We start from the raw sequence: 22,443 nt of genomic DNA, 5'->3' as shown, positions 1-22,443 counted from the left end.
ACTGTGCACACCTATAACCAATCACCACTGGAGCTAGGCTTATAATACCTGTAGTTGCCCAAGAAGCAACCAGAAATAGGAGCCTGACGTTCAGGAGAGCTGGAGATGCATTTTCAGGAGACATAGGTTGTGGGGACTTCAGTGGAATGAATGGAGGAGACTTTCCCTTTTAGTCCCTGTGGCCGAGTTAACTTTGTGTCATTGGCTCTGGAATGGAACACTGTCTTGCTAAACTCCCTTGGGCCCTTGAAGCAGCAGCAGCAGCAGCAGCAGCAGCAGCAGCAGCAGAGCAGCTTTAGAACACTTGCAGTGACTGCTTCCTGGTTTGTGTCCTCTGGGGAGTAGAGAGGGGGTGCTGCTTCCTGCTTGGTCCTTCTGACACCACCAGCTCCTCCTCTGTCTTCTCCTCCCTGGACATCTTTCTTGTCTTGCTCCCTAAATGCTTGTGTTTCCTGTGGTTCCCTTTTAATGCTTTCCACCCACTCATTCTGTGCACATCGTCCTGCTGCCTCAGTGGCATCATTGGTTTCCTGTTCCTGGGAGGACTGAAGAGGCCTTCTAGTCTTTTCTGAACCTCAGGCATTTGTCTCTGGCTGCCTCCAGGGCCTTGTCTTTTGCCCATATCCCTTGGATACTTCAAACTCATCTCTTAAGTGCATTTGGGATTCCTAACCTGTGCTTCAACCAAACTGCTCCGCCCCAACATGGATTTCCTTTAGATTTCTCACTCTGCCTAATCATCCAAACCAGCATCCGGAGACTCATCCTGTCTGCTTAATTTTTTTTTCACATCTAGTTATTCTACTGAACTGAACTGTGGTCTACAATTTTTAAGTCTCACTTCCCTAGCACCTCTTAGTGCCCTTATTAGCTTTGTTGATTCTCTTAGTATTTATCTCCTGGCTACAATAGAAAAGTGATTTCCTCACTGGCTTCCTGCCTCTAACTGCACCCCTCCTGAATTTGTCTCCCCTCTACATCACTGTGGCATACCCTTGCTTTAGATAGCAGCCCCCTCTTATTTACAGGATAAAGCTCATGCTGTGGCTTAGGGACCAGGTTCTTTAGCATCTGATCTGCCGGCTGCTTCCTACCCACAACCCCCATTGCTGAGCTCCAGCCACAAGTCACTGCTTTACTCTGTACTTTGTTCTCTCTGTGCCTTTGCACCCGCTGTTCCTTCTGGTTGCAGTGTCTTCTGCACCTGCCTGATCAGATTCTAATCGTTCTTTAGGTCTCATGCATCATATCCTGTGGCAGCCCTTCCTGATGGCTCCTGGAAGTTAAGCATTGATTTTTTTGTTGTTGTTGTTGCTCTCTTGCGGTTGCCTGTCCATCCCGTGATTACGCTGTTTATCATACCACTGTACTTATTTGTGTTTATGATAAATGCCCCAGGATATGATGAGCCCTCTACTTTAGTATAATGAGTGCTTAGGAACTTGTAATTGATAAATGAATTTGCATAATGTTTTACCTATGTGATATTTCTCTTAATTTCACCCAGTGACATCTTGTGATGTAGACATTTTGATCCTCACTTGACAGATGAGGAAGTTGAATTGCAGGGATGATAGAATATTTGCTTACAGCCTCACACCCAAGTTAGCAGCAAACTAAGAACAGACTCTTAGGTTTTCCTGCTCCTTGTATATTCAGGCCCAGCTTGAAATATGGGCTTGTTAGTCACATACCACCTTGGGTGTGAAACTGTTGCATTAAGTTCTGATTACGGGTATAAAACCCATCATGCCAGGTAAGGAACCATAGCATCACTGGTTCTCAGAATTAGAACTTAAGTAATGTGTTGTTTTACAGAAGTAGACATTCTGTACTTGAAAGGTTCATGACTTGCTGTTAATGGTGGGATCTACATCGCCTTTCAGTCACTTATTTCTTTTCTGACTGTATTTTGGGGAGTCATCCATTCAAAAGACAGCATTTCACTCTTAGATTGCAAGAGCTTGTAGTGCAGTTTGTTAAGCCAGTCTTGGGAAGAACCTATCCTCTGAACAGCAAAATATATAATTTCTGAAAACATTCTTCATGAAAGGCCCATGAAATGGATAGGAAACAGAGGAGAACCACATGGTGATAGTCTTCATTGATTGTCCCAGTTTTCTACATTGTATCACTTCTTTTCCAGTGAGTTTCACAGATCTTTCAGCATGTGTGATTTTGAAATAACGCAAATGCATCTAATTAGGCTGAAGGGAGGGACTTCAGGTTGCAAGAGAGAGTCAGTTCAGTGGTGAAGGATTTTGGCCTGTGGTGCAAATTGAGTGCTGTGAAACATGCTGAGCCTTAAAAGTTGGTTTTCCAGCTCCCAGAATGGGACATGGGACTCATGTTAGATGATTCCCTTCCCTTTGGCTGGACATTCCATGTGGACGGAACCCTCACAGTTACACCAAGCTATCATTACTGACTGACAGTTCAACATGAAGCCAGCAGACAGAAATTCACAAACCTTAACACTATGTTTGCTTTTGAAATACAAAAAATTAATTTGTAGGCTTAAAAAATATTAACCCATATCACCCACTTCCTTTGGCTTGCAAATAATACACTTTTCTAATCTAATGTGCCTTGAAAAAAGGGAGAAAGCTTGCTGTCTTCTAACTGCATTTGACACTCCTTTAAGATTTCCTTTTATATAACAATAACTTGATCCTACTCAAAATACTTGGCACCTTCAGTGACAGAGTGGAATGTAAGAGCACTTTAGCAGATCTGAGCGTGAGCAGACTCCAATAGTTCTGGAATGAAGAGGTAGAGTTTTCAGTTCCTCATTTAGAGTTCACAAGAAGACAGAATACCAGGATTAACACAGCAGACTCCCTTCATTACACATGGCTGAATAAAGCAATTATCTGTCTATCAAGGTTGGTAAATTGTGCAACGGCCTTAAGGAAGGGTGGCTGGGTAGGTGGATAGACGCTCTTCCCTCCAAAAAGAGTGCTGATATATGAGGTAATCCTTTGAGTTTAACTTGTAAAAGCTTTTATTTTTAAGTTTATGTCATGGTACCCTTGCAGCTTAGAGAGAAATGATTTTTTTTAAAAAAAATAATTATTGACTGCATTTTTCAGCTCTTAACCATCTGAATTTTATTAGGAGGTTATTTCAAAGACATCTCTTGTTTAATCATGTTTAAACAATCTGTTTAAGACCCGTTGTGTAGATACAAACACAATGGTCCTTTAATGTAGGAAAACAGACTTCTGACAGGCAGCACATAACAGACATCCATCCGTTATTGCTTCTGCTGCTTCTCCCTTGGTGCCTGACCCAAGAGGGCTTCCGCCGACCGCGTCTGCTGGTCCGAAAGGACTGACATGCGCAGTACCTACCACGTTCATGTCTAGCAAGCAGAGAATTGCAGAGCAGCATGCAATTGGAGAGGCCTTAGACTAGATTAAAACTAAGTACCTTAAATCTGTCTTAATGGCTATGTTTACATCTCCTTCTTCTTCATTCCTTTAAAAAAAGTAATCAGGTTTTGCAAGCGTTAAGAAAACCACCTCTTCTTGCCAGCTGGAATAGGTCCAGTTTAAGCAAGAAAATTTGCTCCCCCCTTTTTTCCCCTTGTCTTTTTCTTTTTTCTTCTTCTATGATCTCCGCTGCCATTCAGCACAGCAAGACCAGGTTGTGAGAGCTGGATGCCTTTTTTCTTGGTTATTACTTTTTAATATTTTCTTCCTGTTACAGAAATGGGAAAATTGAGAACGATGGTCTGCTGCTGTAGCAGCAAATGTCAAGAGACAAGCTCTTTGCACTTTTTAATTATTTCTATGTTTTCTCTGGGTGTGTCTCCTTCTCTCTTGCTGTCTCATACAACTTTATATAAAACCATAATGATGAAAGAGAAGATCGCATGTTAAGGAATTGGAACTGGGCTCCCAGGAGTTGCGTGACAGTCCATTTGTAGGATAGTTGTCACTGTACTCTTTGAAGAATAATGCCATCTATGTTTAGCTGGGTTATTGGCAAATAAACAACGATGCTTTTTGTTCAACTGCAGTAACTACCATTTCCATTGCTAAAAACATTTCCATTAAAAATAACTTCGCATCTCTCAGTGATAGCTCTATAAGTGCTAGTAACACAAAGAATTGTGGTGTGTGTAAATGTATAGTAAAAAAAGGCAAAATAAATGTTTTTGGAACTAAGACACTCAAGTTACTTAGTTAGTTTTGAGAGGAAAGTGAAGACATAGAGAAAGAAATCTGGTGCTCCTTTCCAGAAAGATTCAACCAGATTCAGATGGCCCAAGATGGTAGTGGGTGTTGAGTTGTCATTAGTAAGGGAAAAGACGTATTGTGTTAAGCAGAGTCACAGAAACTGACTATGATGGTGGAATCAAGTCTCAGAGGTGAGTGTCTCCATTTTTCTTCTGTTTTTTGTATCTCTGTTCTTCACTTTTCTTTGTCTTTCCTCTGTGGCAGATGACTGAGTCAGGACAGGCCTCTGGTGTCACTGTCTGAGACCATGACTTCAAACAAATCATGGTACTTTTCTGAGAATTAATTCCAAAGTGAAGACCTTGGTCTGGCAAAATCCACATTCTCTTTTAGCACTGATAATTTCTAATTCCTATGATTTTTCTTTGAATGGGCGTGAGAAAGGAAAGATGCATTCCTTGGAAACAAGAGGCAGATGAAGTCAAGAATAGCAGAACTGTAACAAGCAAGTGTCTGAGAATTTGGGGATAGGGAAGCTTGGTAGGCTAGGGATATGCTAGGATGTGGGAGAGGGCTGTGGTAGAGTTCACTGTGTTCCTTGTCACTAGTGGATGTTACAGAGTCTCCCTCGTACCTCTGCTTATGTATTTCCAGGCTGATTTCTCTAATTTCTAAAAATCCTTTTCTCTTTTTAATCACTTGTGAATTTTTTTTGATATCTCAAAATTTTTAGTCTATTATTTCAAGAAAAGGGCTTATGCACCAACCATGTTTATTAGCGCTTTTCCCCTAATGCAACTAACCCTGGATCAGCCTGACAGTCCTGTCTTTGCTTCTGGACACTTAAATGCTTTGACTGCTGTCATTCACCATACCTTAAAAGCTCAGAATTATAAAGAAACTTGTATTTGTTTATCCGAAAGTTAATATTTCACAGTTACTTCATTTGCATATTTATTGGACGATCTCATAATCTTTACAAGACTAAAGTTTGAAATTGGCAGGCCTCCTGTTTGTTATCTCTCTCATGCATTTAATTTTACTTTAAAAAATGACTCCATGTGAGATTGGAAATTGGATTTTTCATCACTAATCTGCACTGGTGCCTTTTATTATTAAAATACAGCGAATTCAGCTTTTAACTTTTTTTTTTTTTTTTTTGTATAGAGTTCCTAGAATATTTCTTTGGAGTCTATGGCTTAACTATGTAATTATGTCTCTTGAGTAGATTATATTTTTCTTTCCATAATTATGTTTTACCCAAGAGACCGGAAAGGCTTTCGTTCTTCCCCTCTTCTCTCGATAAACTCTGAATTCTGCATGGCGGGACTCTTGTCTGGTCAAAGGGCTGGAAAGGAGCTCTTGAAGATATGTGGTAGCGATTATGATTTTTTTCTTTAGAAATTGGTTTATATATTTAGAGGGTCCCTTAGAGAGAAGCTCATTTTTGAAATGCCATCAGAGAAGAGGCTCCTGGAAGGAGATTTGTTTATGATCTGTGGTCCTCTGTCTGTAGCCACACACTAACACTGCCCGAGGGCTGTCTCCTCTCATGAGCTGTCCTGTGTTGAGTCGCATGGATGTTGATTTCCAGTGGCTCAGAGGGGCTAGAGGCCTTAGACATGAAAACAGTTTCCTAGTCTATTTCATTATCCTAGTCCAGAAATAGTTTCTGTCCTTAACCAGACAGTGTACCCTTAAGGAAAAAAGATGACTCAGCAGCCTTTCCCAGCAAAGATTATAGACTCATCAGTTTTACTGTGGGAAACGTTTCCCAATAGCCAGCTCTTCCCCCCCCCCCTTCCTCCTTTCTGACTTTTACTGGACGAAAGGAGAGATCATTTTAAGTTGATCCACGTTCTTATTGAAGATCCAACAAGCATTTATTGTGAGTCTTCTCCATTCCTAGGGGCTAACGTTGTGCTGGACATAAACCATGACACCTATTCCCAAGGGGTTCACAGTCCAGCCCAGGAAAGACTAGGGTAATGGGGTTTGAAATTGTGTCTAAATATTTTATGTCAAATCATGGTAATGCTTACTGAATGCCTACCCTCCCCAAGTATAAGCATGTGTCGTGGACGAAAAGCAGTTGTAGCTGCTGCTCTCAGCTTGCTGAGATAGAAACCAGAGAACCGTGTGGCAACCAAGCTGAGACTGGAGAGGAATTTCACTGAGGGGTGTTGACGGGGCAGGGTGTTCCACACTGAGAGGACAGCATGGCTGAGGCACCAGGCCTCTTTGAAGAACCGTGGACAGCTAGTGTGAGCAGGGCACAGGCTGGAGTGACAGCGTGGTCGCCATCAAATTGGGAAAGACAGCTCATATCAGGGCTGTATCTTCCAAGTTTTTGTTTGCTGGGCCTGTTTAATTCAACCACCAGCTGATTGGACTGGAAAAGGTAAGTAACATGAATGTTAGGATTTGGAATCAGAAAGGACTTAGACTTTAGGGCAGCTAAGCCTTTGCCGTTGGTAGGTAAAGAAACGAAGCCTGAGAGGTCCCCTAAAGCCCCTCCTGTGGTCACATGGCTAGTTGGTGTCAGGCTGTGTCTCTGGTGGTAAGCCACAGCTGGAGTTTAGAAGCTGGACTCCAGGGTAGACCGTGTAGAAGTGGGCTTGGTGTGAACTAGGACAGATGGTCATACAGATCTACGTGAGCTGGACTTTGAGGTTAGGAGACCAGAAAATGCTATGATATGAAAGGAACCAAGGAAATCAGAGTGTGGAGCCTGTTGGGGCTGTTTGTGGTGGGGAGAAGGGCAAAGTCACAAGCCAACCACGAAATATGGTCATCTGGACATAAACAGAAGAGACCGTCACATTTCTCAGTAGTATTTCCATTTTCCAACATGCATAGGAAAGCAAAAAGTCAAGATTTTAAATCAGAAGCCTCAGTATCTGGATCAGAGTTTTTCATCGTTTCTCTGAGAACCTACCCAGGTTTGTGCAGCCTTCCCGGTTCTATTTTTGCTAGAAATCACTATTGAAATATGTGAAACGCCATTTTGAGGGCAGAGATAGAAAGTGATAATCAATATCTTGTAAGACAGGATGATGCTAAACACACACAGTCTTGCAATTTAGTCAATCTATTCCCTAACCCCTTCCTACAAACAGATTTCTTTCTTGGATCACTCGGGATAGAGAGATTGGAATATTTTATTTTATTCTGTTTTTAAAGAACTCCTGCAGAGAGGCAGCTCTGATGGATATATAATAAGTTGACTGTGAAACATGGTAATTCTGGTGCAGGTCCTCTCTTTCTTACTTTTTACTGCAGGAATCACTATCCATGACGTTATTTAACTGTTACATCCTGTGGCTCGAGCCCTAGAATATTGGACCTGCTCTCATTTTGTCACATAGTTGGTGACAGCAAAATTAACTAATGTCTCCCCAGGCACTTCTCTCCTCCAGGGAAGCCTGGCTGCATGGCAGAAATTCTTTGCTTGCCAAATAACATTTTGTGATCCAAGAGATCTCTCTTTAAAGGGCAAAGTCCCACATGTGTCGCACAACTTGCAAGAATTAATGTGGAGACTAGAAGTATTGGATGATTTGAAGAATGTGGTACCTCTGTGTAGGTGAATAGCACATTCTTGTTTAGCTGGCTTATTTTATTTTGCAAGATAGTTTTTATGGTGCTTCCATCATATGTCCCCGCTGGCTTCCTTCCTTCCTTCTCGGTGTAGTAAAATCCTGCTCAGCCTTCAAGAACAGGCATAGTGGTCTCATGAGAGAGCCTTTCCTTCTTTGATGTAGTCAGTATCACTTGGTAGCCAGGTGTAATCCCAGCATTCTTGGAGGCTGAGGCAGGAATAGCACAGCCCATCCCGGGAAACTTAGTGGCTTGATGAGACCCTGTTTCAGAGAAACGACAATAGCAGCAAATCAATCACTCCTGGTGATTTCCTATTGCATTTTATTATTGCTTTTAACTTTTTATTATGAGAAATTTCAAGCATACATGAAAATAGAGTATTTAATGCAGTCCCATCTACCCCTCATCTTGGATTATTTTTTCCTTCATGTGTTATTTTACTGAAGTATTTTAAAACAAGTACCAGACATCCTGACATTTAACCCCAAAGTATATGTTAATCTTTCTAAAGCCTAAGGCCATTTTTTTGCAAAATCACAAAGAACACCATTTACTTAATATATTAAAGTAGTAGATGTTGTCATTTCTCCGGCTGATCTATTGCTCTTGCTATGTTTGTTTGTTTTTTTGGTCTTTTTGAGTTAGGGTTTCATGCAGACTGGCCTAAAACTCACTTTGTAGCCCAGGCTGGCCTCGAACTCACAGCAATCCTTCTGTCAGTTTCCCAAGTGCTGGGATTACAGGTGTGTGCCACCATGCCCAGCTCACCTCGCTGTGGTCTTATTTAATTGCTTGGCTTTCTTCCCCAGTAGCTGTGAGAACTCCTTGAAGGCAAGAAACATTATCTTAAGGATTTTTCTACCCACCCTTCCAGTGTCACACTGATCTTGATAAAGCAGTGATGCTGTGTTGCAGATCTTCCTGTAAACTTTATTTATTTTATTAAGAAATTGTAACTTCAGGAATCTGAGGCTACAAGTAGACACCTAATGAAAGAAGTTAGTGTTTTTTTAAAAAAAACTACTCTAAAAAGATGAGCTGCCAAGTAGCCTGTCCTGGTGATCAGCAAAAAGACTCTTTTGTCCATGTGAGAGTGGACCAGACATCACACAGGGCCTTCTTCATGAAAAATACCTTGTTTTGTCTTTTGTGAGTATGGCTGGCGTCCTTCCGTGCTCTAATGGGTGCACCACATCAACTGGTGGATGTGGTGAGCAGAGTGGGAGGTTGTGGTGGTGGCCGTGTGGCTCTCCGAAGCTGCTGTGCATTTCTCAGTTAACTTTTATAAAAATGAGTAAAGTGGGTCATGTCGCAGTAGCAGGTTTATTTTTGTAGTTTCCAGTCCTAGTTTTTTGGGGTGTGCATCTTCAGAGACAGAGGCAGCAGCCGTCCTGACATGGGCTGCCTGCACAGTCAGGAAGAGGGCTGGCTGGACTCTGGTGGAGTGACCTCACAGATCCTCCTGTATCTTTGCTTTTAGGATGTGTGAAGGCTTTGACCTTTTGGTCACACTTTCTTCTTGTGCCCCTGAGTTTATTGCAACAAAAGTTATAGTCACCCAAACGCACTCAACTTTCTGAAAGAAATCTTGTTCATAAACTTTTTTCTATTTAATACTCATTTTTGCCATGGTTTCCTTGAATGATATTTCTGTGCTGTTGTTTTCTGAAACAAGCTGTTTGACAGAGAGGGAGAGGGCAAGCAGTAGGCCACACACAGGAAACCTGAGGCCAAGTCCTGCCACTGACTGGGACCTTAAGTCCTAAGACTTAAGGGTCCTTTATCCACAGCGGCTCTAAATTTAAGAGTCTAAATGGTATCTACTGCACTTTTCATCTCTCTTTTGTGACTTTCACCAGTGCTTAAGAATTACAGTGAGACGATGGAGTTTTTCAGAAAGCAACATGCTTTCATTTAAATGAGCACCCTTTAGTGCAGTTTCCCCGGGAGGACCAGGAAGGGCCTGGCTCTCAGAAAGGTTTACCCCCTGGCTTTGCTGGATCACCAAATAAGATAAAGAAGAGTATAGGGGATGGGAGCGGGGGAGTATTGTAAAACGATACTCTCCCAATCAAGGCATTTATCCAAAAGAGGAGAACATTTGTTCATTTATTGCAGAAGTCCTTATTGAGCACTTGCTTTTCGGTGGGCAGTGAGATTGTGATGCTGTATCTGTGCTAAGAGAGAGCACGCATTCTCATGGGACTTACAGTCACAAAGAACAGACAGATAAATACACAAGATAATTATAGGTTGTGGCAGTTGCCATGGAGGAAAAGGGCTTGAGAGGGTGTGGACCTGCTTTATTTATGGTAGGCAGGCAGGCCTCTCAGAATATGGTGCTCACCCTAGGTCTAAGGGATAAGGAATGGGCCATCTGGAGAATCCAGAGGATTTCAAGAATGTGGAAAGGTCCCAGAAATGACAAAGGAGACAAAGTCAGATGGCCTGAGAGAGAGGATAGGGTCTTAAGCTAGGGTTGTGCCAGTAGGAATGGAGAGAAAATAGATTTGAAATAGTGTCAAAATAGGAATGACAACACTTGGTAATGGATGGCATATGGAGAGTGAGGAAGAAGAAATAAAGGAAAACGGATGTTTTTGGTTTAAAGCAACTTTGGGGCCAGTGCTGTTTATTGACATAAAGGATTACTGACGAGGAATAGGGGTTTTGGAGAAAGAGTCAAGAATTCTGCCTTGAATAAACTGCATTTAGAATACCTTGGGGGCATCCCAAAGGGACTGTCCAGTAGGTAGTGGGATGCACAAACCTGGAGTTTAGGACAGAGAACTGGGGGAGTCATGGATGTGAATAAGAGACACTTATGACAGGACTGAGACCATCTTGGGCAGTGGTCTGCTGTCCCTGGCTGCACAGTAGATCACTAGATGAGCTTTAAAAGCTAACCTTCTTCCTGGGTGCACTTCCAGGAGTTCTGATCTGATCGTTCCAACGTGGGGCCTGGATATTCTTATTTTTCAAAACTCCCTATAGGAATTTTCCCATCCAGCCAGTCCAAAAGGCCCTTTGCTCTAGAAAGAGAATCTAGGACTGAACTTTTCCTTAGAATGTCAAGTACAACGCAAGAAGTTTCCATTTTCTGTACCTTCTACTGGAATGAGCTCCTTGTTGGCCCTTTGGCTGAGGGTTAGTACTCGCTGAGACATGACAGAGTACCCTGTCCTGGATTGGAGTCAGTATGTCCTTTGTCTCTCAGATTCTCCATTTCTGATAGGATGACTTGAGCGCTGGGGATCGAAGTACATTTTTTTCAGACTATCATTTGAATGTACCCTGATGTGGTTTAGTGGTAGCAGGCATTTGTCATGGTTGAAAGATGAAAAACCTGTTTGACTTCACTTCTCATTGTACTTTAGGAATTTGTTGTGGTTGTGGTGGTTGCTATGAAGGGGCAGATATCTACATGGAAAAACATGTGTGTTTTTAGATATATTCCTCTCCACGTGATTGTTCCCTGAATGGTTTATTCTGGATTTTCTGTAGATATTTGTTAGCTCTCTTTGATGATAATTTATACACACACACACACACACACACACACACACAAAATCATTGAGGCTTTAAACATTTCACCTGCTCTTAAATTTTCAACACTTAGCGGTGCTGTTCAGTCTCTTTACTCTTGCCTACAACCTCCTGTTTACAGCACTGGCCTAGGAATAAAAATGTACTCATACATCCACATACAGAGCTCATATCGCATCCGGTCTCCATGAAAACCTAATGAAAAGGCTATAGAAAGCAGAGGCAAAGCTTATTAAATTTTCTTATGACCCCTGTCCCACATAAACTCCCAGTGTATAAAGGAACCATGCAGGAGCCCGTGGCCCTCCCTCCAGCCTTCAGGGAATCTGCCCTTCCAAAAATACGGCCTATTAAAAAAATAACTTCCAGGGACAATTCCATAAGCTTTCTTGTTAATGTTTACAGCTGTATCAACACCACATCAATACTTGTGTGTGTGTGTGTGTGTGTGTGGCATAGATCCCATGGATCTGTGACAAGTACTGTCTAATTGTGGAACTACTCATACCCAGCAAGATGTACTGATAGAAGTGTAGTGAGTTAGGCTACAACCATTTGTTTGTAGTAACAAATAAGTTATTAGCTTTGCTATTGAATCCTTGCTATTATTTCTGTTTATGTTGAAAACCAGCCTTGAGGTCTCGGAGGGTTTAGTTTTCAGATATCTCTCTGTATGATCTGGATTTTTAAATTTTTTTATTTTGGTGGTAATAGAGATTTAACACAGAGGCACTCTTAACACTGAGCTATTTGCCTAGTCCCTTAAAAAATTTTTTTTAAACTTTTGAGACATGGTCTTGCTAAGTTGCCCAGGATGACTTTGAATTTACTATTTTCCTGCCTTAGCCTCCTGCATACCTGGGATTAAGGTGTGGGCCTCTGAGTCTGGGTGATCAGAACTTTGTTTGTTTGAATTCTCCAGAGTAGCTGGAAGAGGAAGCTAGATAGAGCATTGGTGGGCCACATGATGAATGGAAAGCTTAATCCCTTTGGACTAGTCCAAGTTGAGGTAGTCACTATCTTTAGTCATTTTATCTGTGAACACCTTTCTTGCTGGGTCTCAGAGCTCTTTTGAGTGAGCTCTGAAAATCCTTTAGAATTCTAAAATCTGTTTGTAATTTGTATTAAAAAAATCGTTAGATGATGGGGAAATCACAAACAGTGCATCTCTCTCGATTTTCTTGACCATGCTTCAGCAGGGTCTAGCCCCTCAGCTACAGCAGATGCCCAAAACTTGCACTGGCAGGAGCTAGGGTGGTGGGTGCCTTTCCATAATGGGCCTCGTTAGAACACGTTTGGCCGTGGAGACAGATCCACTCATATTACCCAGTCTTGGCTTCCTGTCTATTTTCTTTGGGCTGGGAAGGCAATGAAAAAGGAGACAGGAAAATACATTTTGGGGCAAATAAAATAAGGAATTTGTCTTATGAAGACAGCTTATAGTTAGAAATTGTAATGTTCGATTTAACCCTATCCTGATCTCTTCTTGTTTCCATGTTCAGTGGAAGACGTAGTGCTCACACCACCTAGAGAGTCGTGAAGAGCTTCCATTCTCCCAAGTTTTTCGTAATTCTCCTTCACGGTTTTTTTCTTTTATGGGTGATAAACCTAATTCCATTAGTTGTCCTTCAAGCACAGAGAGCTAATCCACTCATCATTTCAGTACCTCTTCATTGAATTACCTTCACTCCCTTCAATATTTTTACTAAATGTAGGGACAACACATGAGGGCATCGTGAGTACAGAATGGGGAGTCACTGTGCAGGGCATTTCTGTTTGTGCTCTAGACATTGTCCTTGCTGACCATGCCACCCTCCCTACAGCTACATGTTACTATGTCACACCACATTCAGATGTTTTCTGGTGTACTTACACCGAGAAATACTATGCTTCTTTGTTAAGAATGATTTGATGATTTTTAAGAAGTCTTAGGACCTTGAGAATATCTTAATTTTCACGTTTCTTTGATATCCAGCATTTCCTTGGTTTTAAATTTGAATAGGCCAGAAGTTTTTTCTTTAAAAAATGAGTATCACATTCAGCATACTCATGTTTTCAGTTTCTTTTACAAAACCATAGATTTAAAATAAAGAAGCACCCATGGACTTAACAGTTTATTATATGCTTTTGAGCTTTAGCATATCACAAGATAACCAGATTCCACTTAAGAATTTGAGTTTCCTTGCGTATATTTCCTTTTTTTTTTCTTTTTCTCTTAAAAGGATTCTAGGCTTGAATATTAATTTTTCAGAACAGTATCTCAGCAAGAGGTATTTGTAGCATTAAAAAAAGAGAAAAAAAAATCACAATGATTATGGAAAGTTCTCTTTGAAAAATGTGTGTGCTCCAGCTTCTACCCCAGCCTGATGACTATGTGTTTGATTTGTGTGGACACTGAGCTCTCAGACAAGGCTTCTCCCATCGTGAGGCAGGATGACAGGTCACACTCAGTGTGCTTCCCTTTTATTCACAGAGAGGGTAGAGGAGGCACCCACAGAACTCTGCTTGAGCTCTCACTCTAGATGGCCCTATGGGACCCTCAGCTCTCTGGTTATAGAGCAGAACTAAGAAAGCTCGGCACCAGATAATGCTTAAAAAGCAAATTGGAAAGCAAGGCATTCTGTAGATACATGATTATAAATACCAGTATTGATAATTCCTTGGCATAAACCACCCAGTATGTATGTTCACGTATCTATTTAGCATGGTCATTTGTTCAGCTAATTAATATGCTTTTATTTTATGATTTGCTGTTTCCAGGGCACAGACAGAAGCTTGATGACTCTAAACCTAGTTTGTTCTCTGACCGCCTCAGTGATTTAGGGCGCATTCCTCATCCCAGTATGAGAGTAGGTGTCCCGCCTCAGAACCCACGGCCCTCCCTGAACTCTGCACCAAGTCCTTTTAATCCACAAGGACAGAGTCAGATTACAGGTAAGACAGACTCCTAGGTCTCACTGGCAGACGCTGGCAGGCTGGGGGTGAGGGGCTGCCAGGCGAGATGTGTTCACACAGAAGTCCTGGAGCTATGCGATGGCTTGTTACAAAAGAATTGAAACTGGAAGACGTCTTCTGTTTTTGTTAAAAGATTCTGGTATTCAATAAGGTTTGGATGCAACCTGGGGGGAAATTTCTACCAGTGCTGTCCTCGGTGGCAGCAGCAGTGAACTGCTCACGGGAGGGATGGTGGTAATAACTGCTCTTCGGGAGATGTGTGTTACGAGTTTGTGTATTGTGTCCAGCTGCTGCCAGGGATAACATCACACCCGCACTATTAGTAAGTTAGTGTTACTCGCTCAGATTTGGGCTTAAATTTCTTACATGTATAACGGTTTCATTAAGTTTACTTAAAAATTGCCCAGGGCTAACAGGAAGCCTTGATTGGTAGTTAGTTGTAAGACGAGGTCAGTGAGCAGCTCATCAGCCGACAGAACTTGCTTCTGATTCACATTTAGCTCGGGTTCCTCATGCAGCGGTGCTCTTTATACATTCTAGTAAACTATTTGACCTTCTTAAAAATTAACAGAAGCATTATATTGCAGGCTATTTACATTTGGTGCATTAAGATCCCGGCTCTTTTTTTTTTCCCCCCTTGTCCCACTTTTGTAAGAACAAACTATTTTAGGACTAGTTGATGGCTTTTAGGTCATGGTGACAAAAATGTGTGAATCATCATATATTTTTAATCTGCAGATCAGAAGTACTGAGAGTGGAAAGGTACACTACATGTAATCTAACTGCTGTCGTGGGTGGAGGCAGACTACAATAGAGACAAAGAAGCCAAACAAAACAGAATAAGCCCTCAACATGGATTTTAAAAAATATGGTTAAATGTTTATCCGTAGTGGTTAGGCTTGAGTGTCCTTAATGGTCTCAAAACATCATTGTTTATAAATGAAATGACCCACATATCTTGCTGTCCTGTCCATATTATGTCAGTGTAGTCTTGAATATTTATTCAGAGTAGGTTTCACATTCTGTGGGGATATGTTTATTAGTTTGAACAAGAGTTTTTATGAGTGTATAATTTAAAAAATAATGTAGACTGGTGAAAATAAAATATGTAAACAATAAAGAACTGGGAGTCAATATAAAACTGAAATATGACCATGTTTTAGCCTATGTAAAATTTTAAACATTGATATATAGGTATCAAAAGGTCAATGTATTCACCTGATATATGTCCTTAATAAAAATTCAGGTGTGAAATTTACACTGACTTGTTAACTTGAAGCGTTTTGCTATAGTTACTGCTACATATAAAGTAGTTGACTTTATATCACTGATGAAGGCTTATAATAGCTGTCTTTATAAAAATCCTTAGAGCAAGAGAAAGAGCGAGAGAGAGAATAGAAGCATGTGTATTTATATATTTTTTAATGGATTTATGATGACTGTGTATGACAGAGAGAGCTTTGGCCACCCCTGGGTTCTTTAAATGTTTGGTTTTCATACTCTATAGTCTTTTAACTATTTGCCAATTATATTATGTTAATGACTCAAATAGACTAAAAATGAAAGTATAAGGCAGGTTCATTTTTAGGTACTGAGGGCTTCTTCGATTTTTAAGAGGGTTAGCTCTTCTGAGATTACTAGTAGAATTGATTGGTAGTCATTGTTATCTTCCTCCCCTTTCCTCCTCTCCTTACCCACAGGGCATTAGATCAACAGCTTTTCTCAGATTTCCCAAATATTCAAGCATACGTACATGTACCACCATCTTCCCAACTCCGTTTTATGGGCGTTATTGCTCAGAGGTTAACACAAGCACCCTACTGTATAGAATCTTCCAGAACCCAGATTGCCAAGAGACAGTTGCAGCAGCAGCCATCAAAGCGCACTGAAGATGTTCGATTTTTTTTTTTTTTTATTCGTACTGGGGATCGAACTCACAACCGCCTGCTTGCAAGGCAGGTGCTTATGCCGCTGAGCTAAATCCCCAGCCCCAGACGTTCGATTTTTAAGGGACTCATTTTCTTGTTTATTTATGATTCAGAGCCTCCTGCATGTAGAGAATCGGGTCTTGAGTAGAGTGGGGGCAGGAGAACCAGCCCCATCCCTGAGTCAGTCTAGTGGAAAAGGTGCTATTCCTGCTCAGGCCTCACAGACCACTGTCAGCCCCTGTAACTGTCCCTCGAACCCACCTTCTTCCCTGCCCCTTTAGAGAGGTCATCCTATCTGCCCTGGTCTGTCTACTGACATGATTGCATCCATCCTTCAAAATCTTGGCCTTGTCTGCTTCAGGAAAGCATTCTGGAACCTTCATCTGCAGGCTGCCTGGCTGTTCCCTGTGTGTTAATTGAGATGGCCTTATTTGCCAGTTTCTGCCTTTGCCTCTTCTATCATGGCCAATTGTAAATTCTCTGAGAGATTGATCACAGGGATTTCTTTTCTTTTGTGCCTAGTCCAGGAGACTGTCTCATTAAAATAATGAATGAAGGTTTGGATGAGAAGAAATTAGCGTTAGGAAGGCCTGGAAATTATGCTTTTCTTATTATCATTAACTGTTCTTCCTAATTCCTTATCGCAGGGTGCCATTGTTGTCTAGGAACAAACATAGCAAAAGATCACATATAAACATAATGCTTTTTAGTTAAACTGCTTGGTTTTACTCCAGTAGGATTTACATAATTGCATCATTAAATTTACATTCTTGAGACTATCCTATAATGAATGTTGTAACTTCTTCACTGTATGCCACATCTACATTCTCACTTGTATAGCCCTTTGGATGAAGAATGTTGTAACAGGACTCACTTAGATCATTGGTTTGGTTTCTCTCTCTCTCTGTCTGTCTCTCTCATTCTCTCTTCCTTCCCTGGAGATCAAACCTAAGGTTTTATACTTGTTAGACAAATGCTTTACCACTGATCCACATTTGTAGTACTTAAAAAAATTCTTTTGAGACAGTCTTAACTTGTCCAGGTTGACCTCAAACTTGTGCTCCTCCTGTGTCAGTCTCCTGAGTAGTGGGAATTATAGCTGTGGGATTTAGTGGTCTTGGTCGTACAGTCACCTCTGGTCCTTTCACTTGCCATTGTAAAAGACTAAGTTTTCAGAGTCCCAAAAGTGAAACGGAATTTGAGAAAGCCATAAGCATTTGCAGGTCTCTCTTCTCTCACGTGTCTCACAATTGCCAGGGCCAGGGTTCTGGCCCTGGGTGGGGTGGCTCCTCTGCACCTGTCAGCTGGGGTTGTTTTGTTGAAATCTTTGATGGCTGATGTTCTGCCTTAGCCCCAGGACCTCCTCGTGGCTTCCTGAGGTAGCTGCTTCCTCTGTCCCTCTTCTTATCATTCAGACATCTGCTGCCCGCCTCCGGGATCAGGAAACAAATGGTCAGGCACATGTGTCTCCTTTTGATTGAGCATGTTGGTGATGGCAGTAGAGGTAACTCAAGATGATCACGTCTTTAAGCTCAGTATCTTCTGGATAGGTCAGCTGCATCTAAAAATTTCTTCTGATTCCAGCCCTTGGGTGTGGTGAGTTGGGACGTTTATCTGGCCTTTTCATTTTTTCTCAATTTTTATTTTCTTTAGTTCATGTTTGTAGTACATAATGATCACACTTGTCGTCTGCTGCTGTTGTCTCGTACTCAAACGCTTTATTGCGTGCTTACTACCTGCTGGGTACTGATGTAAGTAATCAGAGAGGCATTTTCTGCATACAAGAAGGTTCCAGTGTCATGACAGAGTTGATCCATGGGCAAATAAATGTATACACAAGGTAATTTCAAGTAAGAGTAAGTGCTGTGAAAAATGAATTGGGGCCATTGGCAGAGAGCATCTTTGGGAGAGGAGGAGATAACTTGGATTGGAAAACTAGGAAAGGGTTCTTAAAGATCTGTGTGGGGAGCAGCATTTGAGGTGGGAAGCTCAGGCAAAGGGAATGAGTGACGCAGAAAGGCCGGAAGGGGCTGGGTTACAGGAGCCTGGGGGGCCGCGGCAGGCAACTCTGACATCTGATTCTGTGTGTGTTGAGATCACATCTGTTTCCGCGTGAAGAGAAACTCACAGGCAGTAAAGGTAGAAGCAGGACTGTGTTCGGGTTGTTGTTAAGGAGCCCACCTTGCAGGTGGTGAGGGAGACAGGGCTCTTGGGTGTGGAACCTGGGTGACTGGAGGACAGCTGTGTCCCTGCGGCTCACGGCCTCCCTTCTGGCCCTCCAGGGAGTTCCCTGCTGCAAGTCTTATGGGCACATGATTCCCTTTTATGATTTCCTTTCTTCTTTAACAGCTGCTCTTGGTTCTCTTGATTCTTAGCTGTCTTTTTAAACTTTCAGTGACTGTTGGCTTTCCCTGGATGGGAAGGATGAAAGGATGGAAGCACGTGCATGGCTCAGACTCTCATTACTTCAGCCAAGAGTAGACCTTGGCGTTGTGCACGCCCTGCTCGATGCTCCCTCCTGTTATTTACCGTGGCCTTTTCTCCTTGTGTAATGCACGTGAGTTTATTCACAGTTTCACCTACTGTTTCTTTTGGATCTCAATGTGTCATTGTACACACGCTTTTCCCTTTCGCTGGACAACCTTCTTGGTATTGCATTTCAGACATATTTTTCTATTCTTTCTTCAAAACGGACATCAAATGCTACCCTCGTGTCTGCCTCTTTCACCCTCCCCAAGCCGAGTCTGGCTCCCCCATGGCCTCTTCCGCCCTCTGTTACATCATGCTGCCTGTGGTGGTGACAATCATTTAATTACAGGTCAGCCTCTTCCATCAGATGGAACTTTTCAAAGTTAAGGTCCACATTTTATTCATTTCTGCACCCCCCCATTGCCTTAAACAGAGACTTCTGCTTGGTGACTTTTGCTTTGGTGGTGAATGAATAAAAAGGTGATTGACTTATTTGGAAGTGTGAACCAGGATCATTCTGGCCCTAATTTTTTATGGCACCTATGTGATTGAAATATTTTTGGTTACCATTTATTAAATGCTTATCATGGGTCAGGCATTAGGTTAAGTCGTGAACTAAGGTCTATGAGGTTGCTAGCATTATTGAGAAACCGGGAGGGCCCAGGAGGGAAAATAGCTCATCCTTGGTCCCACTTACAACTAGTAAGTGGTAGACAAGGGAATTCAGGCCAGATCTGCATAGCTCCAGGGCCCTGTGCTCTGAACCACTGCACATCCTTGGGAGGCTGATGTGCTTTTATTATGACTCAGTTTCCTACATTTCTGTACCCCCAAAATTTCATTCATGCTATTGTCATTTACAAAGTAGCTTTATGTAAGTTCTTGTTAAATCTTTGAATCAATTCTGAAAATACATATCTTACATATGAAGAAACTGGTTCTTAGAGAAAAGGCTTGCGAAGGCTTGCTCTTCAGCTGTTAGAGCTGAGTGTGAGTTCTAGCTTCTTAGCAGGCAGCTGCCTTTATCCTGAGGTGCATTGTGGATAATCAAAGTGACATGTGTCTAAAAAGATCACTTTCCTTTTCTTTTCTCCATTAGATATTATTTAGGATCTATGAGAAAATATATTTTCTACAAAGAATGGAAGTATATAAATTATACCTTAAAGTGCAATGGAATAGTTTTTAATGATTCCATCACACACATGTAAGGCATGTGTCCAAGATAACATTTTTAGGAATATCCTGAAAGATCAGCTTATCCTGGGAATCATAGAAATCTCATCAGCAGTTACCTTGGATGAATTGGAACAGCTCCCCCCACTGTAGCCTGAGTCTGTCTTCCCTTGGTAAACAAGGCTTCCTTAACAATGAAGAGGAGCCCACGCTAATTAGGCCAGAGGGGCTCCCCCCTGTGTGTGTGTTTGGTAGGCTGAGTTGTGCATATCTCAAATTACTGTCTCCTTCATGTGCTGAGTGAACCACAGGATTCTGTAAAGTGGAACAAGTTGGGAGGTAGAGAGGGTATGGTAGCGGTGGCAGCAGCTGGGGACATGAAAGAGGAGCCCATGAGGGGTCAGGGAATGCTGAGGAGCCAGAAGAGCTGAATGCAGCTGCTGGCAGCGGGAGTGGGGGAGCAGTGAGAGGGGCCCAGTCTGTGCAACCTGTGGTCCTGTTTGCCTCCTGTGACCTCTGTCTTGAGGAGTTGGGGCTATCACTCAAAGACACATTAGTGATGGTGCTGGGTGGCAAGTTCTGAGGTCTTTGCAAAGCCCAGTCCTGTCTTTTTCTTTGAGCTCTCTGGGCAGGAGACCCAGTAAATGAGCTGCTGCCATGCCCAGGTCTAAGCTGGACATTTCCAGAGCAAAGTGCGCATCATAATTCTTACTTTTCTGAAAACGTAGCACAAATCTTGCATTGGACAGCAACTCGTATATCCTGCCTTCCCAAGACAAGCAGAATCAAGTGCAGCCTGTCTTGGTTTTAAAAAATGATGCTCTGGGGAGCTTGTGAAGGGCTGTGGTCATGGGTCGCATCATCATTCAGTCTAATAGTGGCATCCACAGATTAGCGACTTAAAAGTGTCCTGTTTGGATTTCTGGCACTTATTTAAAGACATGCTGGCTTTATTTTGCTTTTAGAAGTGTAGAAAGAGACAATGTTCTGAGAATAACTGCTTTTGTTTCACCAACTCACCTTTGTTATTTTCTCCTACCTAGAATAGAAAATGTGTAGCTGATACCTAGTTGTGATAATAATGGTCTGTTTCCTATGTGATACTTCGTCATTTTTGTCCTCAACACTCTTTGATTTCTAGGTTGTCTTTAGGCCTCTGCCAGGAGAAGTTTTGCTTTTATTCTCCTTTCCATTCCAAAGCATCATCTTTCTCTTTAGTTTTACACTTGGTTCGACGTTCAGGCACATACGTATATGCATAAGTGCGTGTTTATCCATAGATGGCGTGCGTATCTTGCTCTGCTTCTGGTTCTCAGAGACCTTTCTCATGTCCCTGCCCTTTTGAGCCAGGGTTTCTCTGTGTAGCCCAGGCTGACCTCAAACTTGCAGTGATCCTCCTGCCTCAGCCTCCCAAGAGCTGGAATTATGGGTGTGCACCCCCAATGCCTGGCCCTTGGTGAAGACGTGGGCAGAGGCTGGAGAGACTGCATTGACAGGAAACACCCACCTTAGGGTGGTCGAGGAGAGGGACAGGCCCAACCCGAAGCTTGGCATCCTTGGGTGCTCTGGTGTGTGTCTTGAGGTTTAATCATGGGTAGGCACCTCAGGCTGTGCACAGAGTTGCTGTACATTGCCTGTCTAAGATTGATAGCAACAATGGCATATTTAGATGTTTTCCAACGAAAGTATTTTTTTCCACTTTAATATATGCAAAAGTGTTCTGGGAACAGAATTGTGTGACATGACTCCCAGCTGTGATCCTCAGAATATTTGGGGGGTTTTGTTTACTATGATAAAGACTTGTTTTTTAATGGTTTAAAAAGTTTATTTGAGTAGCATTTGAAAGACAGATTTAACAGAAGAGTCACTGTTGTGAGCCTGTTTAATAAATAAGGAAACTGAAGCCCTGGGTTTTTTTTTTTTTTTTTTGAAAGGCACAGAGCTGAAATTAGCACTCAGTGTGTCTGGAAGGGGAAACACAGCGTGGTTTTAGGCAGTGGTTCTGTGCATCCACAGTGGTGGGTGACAATGTAATGGGTCCTGCGTGGGAAGGCATCGCCTCGTCTCCTAGGACTCTACAGATAGGGAGACAAGGCCTGTGCTGAGCCAGTGGCAGTGTGGCGTGTGTCCCACAGATGGTAGAGTTTGCTAGAGATGGGGGACCTTTCCAGGAGATGAGCTGCCTGGTGCACTTGGAATAGGAGCAGCAGCCAGGTAGCAGGAAGGATACAAGCAAATTCTCTTTCAATTCAGATGGGCACTGGGAGCCTCGTCTGGAAAGCTCAGGGTAGACAGCTCATGGCTGTTCCTTCATCTGGTTTCTCATGGACAGAGGACCCACTCTTGCTGTGTCATCTCCAATTCTTGAGTCTGATGCCACCTTTTGGGAACCAGAGTCCTCTTAGCTCTGTAGGGGCTGCAGGGCAGAGGAGTCCGTTGATACTCTACCAACCCAGTGTATCACCATGATGATGGTGCTGACTTCTGGAACAACTTCCTCCAGCCCCATACCTAGCTGCCTCTTTCCATTGTGTAGGGCTGTTTTATAGCTCTGATTCTTCATCCAGTGTTGGTTACTCCTC

At 42.4% G+C, this 22,443-nt stretch overlaps 1 protein-coding gene across 5 annotated transcripts in view; it reads left to right on the top strand.

The window, feature by feature from the left end:
* Positions 1-22,443, top strand: part of Runx2 (RUNX family transcription factor 2) — a 193,272-nt gene that overhangs the window by 47,603 nt on the left and 123,226 nt on the right. For 3 of the 5 annotated variants that reach the window (XM_063238785.1, XM_013156585.2, XM_063238784.1), the window contains exon 4: positions 14,094-14,267. The exons of the other annotated variants lie outside the window; for them this stretch is intronic. In XM_063238785.1, the coding sequence (XP_063094855.1) occupies positions 14,094-14,267 (174 nt within the window). The remainder of the gene's footprint in view (positions 1-14,093; positions 14,268-22,443) is intronic. 5 annotated transcript variants of the gene reach the window in all.

Source organism: Cavia porcellus, unplaced genomic scaffold, assembly GCF_034190915.1.
Source record: "Cavia porcellus strain 051 isolate PalLab524CR breed Dunkin Hartley unplaced genomic scaffold, mCavPor4.1 scaffold_28, whole genome shotgun sequence".
NCBI lineage: Eukaryota > Metazoa > Chordata > Mammalia > Rodentia > Caviidae > Cavia > Cavia porcellus.
This window is presented reverse-complemented; position numbering and strand designations above follow the sequence as displayed.